The following is a 6,000-nucleotide window of genomic DNA, read 5'->3' on the forward strand; positions in this document are numbered from 1 at the left end:
TCTGACAACATGAAGTAGGTTAAACGATGTCAAAGAGCAACACTTGTTGCACCAATGTAAATAAATTTAAGAACAGTTGAGAAATAAAGTCACTGACATCTACCAGTCTGGAAAGGGTTACAAAGCCGTTTCTAAAGCTTTGGGACTCAATTAAATCACAGTGAGAGCCATTAGCGGCAAATAGAGAGAAAACATGGAACGGTTGTAGGCTGAACCTGGAGTGTTCAGCCTTACGAAAATAATCCAAGAGCACATCGATGACGGATCCAGGAGGTCACAAAGAGCTCAGCACATCATTGAGGCTCTGATTATTCAATCATGAATAAGTCTGGGCACAAAATGGCCTCCACAGGAGTAACAAGGCAATATTTACTGCCAACGAAAAAAAAAAAAAACCCCACAATGGCTCATTTGACATTTCTCAAAAAACATATTGATAATCCCCCAAGAGCGTTGCGACCATATTCTTTGGACTGACAAGACAAAAGAGGAACTTTTTGAAAAGTAAAACTCACACTATCAGAAAAAGAACATCATACTAACAGTCAAGCTTAGTGATCGCAGGGTGATTTTTAGGTCTCCTTTGCAGCTTCAGGACAATTTGCTGTAGCTGATGGAGCCATGAATTCTGCTCTCCTCCAGAAAATCCTTAAGGAGAATATCCAGTCATCAGTTTCTGACTTTAAGCTCTGACAGGGGGGCCTGGGTTATGCAGCAGAACAATGAAAAGAAGCACACCAGTAACTCCACCTCTATGGCATGACCTTTCTATCATGAGCAGGTCGTTCATGATAGATAACCCTCCAATGTGGTGGAATTAAAAACAGTTCTGGAGTCTAAATACATTTATTGGAGGCACACATTTTTACAGTCTTTTAAAAGTCTTCTGTACTTTGCAGAAGCATATCTGTGTTTTTTTTTGGAAATTGAAATAGCAATTAAGTAATTAAAAAGCCAAACTAAAACAAAATATTTCACTAGATGGCGCCATTGCTCTGACTCAAAATCCCATTACATCTGTTTAATCCAGTTTATATTGTTACAAAGTTCTCCTTCTGGTTGTCCAGGTGATATCTGGTACTCATGGTTATGTTTTTATGGTTGTTTTGTCCTCTTCTCAAACAGGGTAGGGACCTCTGCAGCTCAAGCCGAGCATCAGGGCAGAGAAAGATATAAAAGAGGGGATCCAATAAGGTGTTGAGGCTGGTCAGTCCATAGCACATGCGGTAGACGTAGAACATAGACTGCTCAAACAGACACGGCTCATCGGTCCGCAGCAGATAGACAAACCTGTATCCGCCTACCAGGTGGTAGGGCCCGAAGACTACAATGAAGTTGAAAGTTATCACGACCAGGATTCCTACGATTTTGTAGCGCTCATGGTTGGAGAGTGACGGAGATCGTCGTAGTGTCAGCCCGATATGTGCTGAGGTGTACCTGGTAGTAGAAGAAAACGTTTACATCAGACATGAGCCTGTTCGCTTGAATATACAGAACAGCTGAGGCCTTCTAGAGACAACAATAAAACCTTTGTTCATTTTATTTTTATATTTTTGATTTTTGTTGTTTCTACTCCTCATTACTCATCACTGTGTCTAATGTGTTTTTTTTTATCTGTTATATACTGATTTTCGTTGAATTAATTCAAAATTTTTGTTTCAGGAGATTGAAAGCAAGATGGAAATTGTATACACTCTGCTTCTACACTTTAGATCAGTGCTGAATTTAAAAGGATAGTTTCTCCTCTGATATTTTTAGAAAAGGGCCTATGTGAAGTAGTTGTGGATTCTTAGCATTATACCTGTAGTAAACAGCACTGATAATTATCTCAGTTATGAGAATCAGGAAGAAATTCTCATGGTGGAGTCAGGATAACAACTACTCAGAGCATGGACACCCACCTAAAACCAACAAACATTTAAACTTTCTAAATTACATTAACCTCAATTATAGTCATCACACTCCCTTGAAACAGATGTTTCAATTGTCACAATTGTCCTAATTCAACAAAAGCCATATTGCTGCTCTAGCTGCATGCCCTGCAGCTATTCAATATATTTTACCATGGTCTGAAATGACTTGCTGCAGATTCTGCTGACAATACCATTAAGCCATTAAGTAAGTAAAGACTATATGGCTTTCTCAGGAGAGATAAAAGACTTGGGATATCAGCCATGTTATACAGAGAAAAGGCTGTGAAAAGGGAAACAGAAACATTTCTGGTGGATTTAGTTAAACAGCCTTGTATTAATAAGTACAGTGTGTAGCTACAATGCAGTACATAAGATGTAAATAAAAACATATATATAATTTGCTTAAATGCCTATAGATTTCAGATTGTGTTTGTACACATTAGATATTTGAATTTTCCCAGGCCATACAGTGAGTGACTGTTTGCTGAGTTTGGACAGCTTTTTGCTGATTTCTAAGTAGCTGTTAACTCTGAGCAGCTGTTAGCTTTACCATAGGTAGCTGTTAGCTTGTCTAGGAGTAGCTCATAGCTTAAATCTGAGCAGGTGTTACCTTGGCTCTGGATAGCTCTCGTTTGACTGTTTAACAATTAGCTTGAACATAAGTTGCTGTTAGTTTAACTCTGAGTAGCTGTTAGCTGAATCTGAGCAGTTGTTAGCTTGTTTTTGAGTTGCAATTAGCCCCTAAGCAGATGTTAGCTAGCATCTGAGCAGGTGTTAACTTGACTCTAGGCTTGATTTTGATTATCAGTTAGCTTCACTCTGACTATAGTACACATGGAGGTCGGTAGCTGTTTGATTTCGAATTTTCATGCGGGCTATTCAGAGACATCTAAATGGCCCAATGTGGTCTACACATAGACATTAATACGTAGACGCCGCTTTGACTGGGTTGGCCCGCTGCTGAGACATAACCGTGTGTCCGCCATATTGCTGGAGGCGAGGCTGGGATGTGAACTTATACAAATAAAGGGATTTTATTTCACATAAACACATTTTAACAGAGATTTACGTTAATGCCTCACCTTATTTATTCAAACACACACTTGTGTTCGTAGGTACGATGGAGAATCAGGGCCAGTAATTTTTTTGAAATTACAAGAATAAAGTCAGATAACTCTTACAAAAAAGCACAGCTCTCCTTGATTTGGTATGGACACCTAAACGGTTCGACAATACTATGCTGCACATGTAAGACGCATTTTGGCTCTCCAACTTGACTCCACAAAAATGACGGTGACGTCGGAACGCCATTCAGTGTTCGATAGGGCGTCTACTCTTTGATGTCTATTGGTCTACAGACCATAAAATACCCAGAGCTGCTCTTGAGTATTTTTCCTTTATTCTCAAAAGTGAGATCACTCTTAGTGTTGTCTGCTGCATGTAAGATACTGACTTGTCATAACTACTCTACACAATTCCAAGAACAAACCTAAGAATCAAAGAATCAGAAAACGAAAAAGCACTTATTGTTTAGGTAAAAACTCATTGTTATTAAAAGAACAAAATATAGAGTTTTAATATTTTGGCTCATGGAGCTAACTTACCCTAGAATAGAACATGGCAGCAGAAAGCCCAAAACCACAGTAATGATCTTAAAGTGAGCATATCTGGGGCTGACCGGATACTTCTCCAGACACAACAGCCTGTCAGAGTCAAACACAGACGGCAGCAGCCCACTCAGGCAGAAGAGGAAGGTTAGGATCCACACAGCTACACCCAACACAGCTGCCACCTTCACTGTCCGCACCCTACGGCTGCTGAGTGGGTAGACAATGGCTAGGCAGCGGTCCATTGCGATTAGGCAAAGAAACATGACGCTGGCATAGACGTTCACGTAAAACACATAGCTGACGAGCTCGCAGGTCAGTCGGCCATAGGGCCAACAGTGAGGGCCCTGCAGGTAAATGATCCACAGTGGCAGGGTGAGCAGCTGGAGGAGGTCTGACAGCAGCAAGTTGAGGATGTAGACGAGCTGACACCCGCCTCCACCTGAGCGACCAAGGTGGTACAAGCCCCAGAGAGACAGCAGGTTGCTGGGCAGGCCCAATGAGAAGATGACACCATAGACACAGGTCAGCCCAAAGATGTCCGTGTCCAGAGGGAGATTGCATGTGTCATTAGACATGTCTCTGTTGGTTAAGCACCTGACATAGGACACGTGAGATGATGTCTTAGCTTAGAGACAGCCATTTGCTCACCAAATCCAAATGGGTGCTTTATGCATCCATGTTGTACTTTTCATAAATCCATCCAGAAGTAAAAAAAAAACAATTTTAAAACATCCTGGATCCATCCATGAAAATAAAAACCTGCAAAGCAGACAGTGTGAGCATGAACAGATAGTTTGACACCAGCAGGTGCATGAAGAAAAAAATAATCAAGGGTTTCCACTCACCTTTCAAAGCTTTGAGACAGAGTTTGAGTCTACAAAAGTGTCACGTTACACTCTGCAGATGGGTGACCTGAGCTCAAGAAATGTTGGGAACACGGTGTCTCGGCCAGGCCATGTCCATTCTATGATTGTTTCCTCCACAGGAAGCTCACTTCTTCAGCTTTAAAGGCAACATCCTGAGGCAGGAGAACGCCTTTCTGCCACAGAACAAAAACATACGCTCCCTCTATTTTTCTCTGCCACCCTGTAGTAACACTCACCAAAGATGGACTGTTGAGACATCCTGACCTATTAAGCACTTTCACCTAAAAAAACCATATTTTTTCAATACCAAGCAGGGTTATAATTAATTTCAAACAGTACCCCAACTTTGCAAAGATTTGCAGGGGAGTTCATTGAACAGAGTCCATATTTCCCTCTTATCTTGTGATCTTCACTGCAGGGAAAGTGTGATAGCTTGTGCAATGTAAATATAATGTATTGGTCAAGGAGACACACAGTGGCTCTAACTAATAAAATGCCTTTTTAGTTTTTGCATTCATAAATAATTTCCAAACTACTCAACTAAAACCAAACAAATTTGTTAAAAGTCAAGAAATAAAAAGCGAAAAACTTGCATAACTTGGCTACATATGAGTGCACACCTTTAAACTAAAACATTGTTGAAGAAGCTTTTGATTTACTTTCACTATTTCAATTCAATTCAGTTTATTTATACAGCGCCAATTCACAACACATGTTGTCTCAAGGCACTTCACAAAAGTCAGGTACATACATTCCAATTAATCCTAACCATTGAACCAGATTCAGTTATTTATTCAAATTGGATAAAAGGTTTTTCTATCTAAGGAAAACCCAGCAGATTGCATTGAGTCAGAGATTTGTAGCAGTCACTCCTCCTGGATGAGCATGTAGCAACAGTGGACAGTCACTGGCGTTGACTTTGCAGCAATCCCTCATACTGAGCATGCATGTAGTGACAGTGGAGAGGAAAAACTTCTAATATTTTTAACAGGAAAAAACCTCCAGCAGAACCAGGCTCAGTGTGAGCGGCCATCTGCCACGACCGACTGGGGTTTTGAGAGAACAGAGCAGAGACACAAAGAGAACACAGAAGCACTGATCCAGGAGTACTTTCTATGGGAAGGAAAAGTAAATGTTAATGGATGTAGCTCCTTTAGTCGTTTCATCTAGAAATAAAGAACAGATAAACTTTGAGCCAGTTTTCAAGGATAGTCTGAAAGAGAGCACATATAATTAGTTACAGTAAAAGCTCAGTCAATTGCTATATCTAGGAAAGAGAAATGGTTAAACACTGAAAGACAGAGCCAAGTGGATCATCTGTAGAAGGTGAGCATTAAGTTGTTGCCAGCAGAAGCTTGGACAATGCCCCTCTCCAGAAAGGTGTCACAGGTAGACATAGAGTCAGGCCAGGTGTAGCTTCTAGGAAGAGAAAAGAGAGAGAACATAAAGTTAAAAGCTGAAATCACAGCAAATAATGCAAAATTGGAGAGTAGTATGAGAATGTAGCAGAGAGAGTAAAGTGGTCATTATGTCCTCCAGCAGCCCAAGCCTATAGCAGCATAACTACAGAGATAGTTTCAGTTTATTTATTTATATAGCGCTTATTTACAA

The 6,000-nt window shown here is 40.5% G+C and overlaps 1 protein-coding gene across 1 annotated transcript; it reads right to left on the minus strand.

The window, feature by feature from the left end:
- Positions 1–830: 830 nt before the first annotated feature.
- si:dkey-165a24.9 (G-protein coupled receptor 4) lies at positions 831–4,722 on the minus strand. The gene is made up of 3 exons (XM_047386608.1): positions 4,369–4,722; positions 3,518–4,282; positions 831–1,437 (listed from the first exon to the last, which is right to left on the minus strand). The coding sequence occupies exons 2-3, from the start codon at positions 4,096–4,098 to the stop codon at positions 1,032–1,034; spliced, it is 987 nt and encodes a 328-aa protein (XP_047242564.1). The 5' UTR covers positions 4,099–4,282; positions 4,369–4,722; the 3' UTR covers positions 831–1,031.
- Between the last annotated feature and the right edge of the window lie 1,278 nt (positions 4,723–6,000).

Source organism: Girardinichthys multiradiatus, chromosome 14 (assembly GCF_021462225.1).
Source record: "Girardinichthys multiradiatus isolate DD_20200921_A chromosome 14, DD_fGirMul_XY1, whole genome shotgun sequence".
In the NCBI taxonomy this organism is placed as follows: domain Eukaryota; kingdom Metazoa; phylum Chordata; class Actinopteri; order Cyprinodontiformes; family Goodeidae; genus Girardinichthys; species Girardinichthys multiradiatus.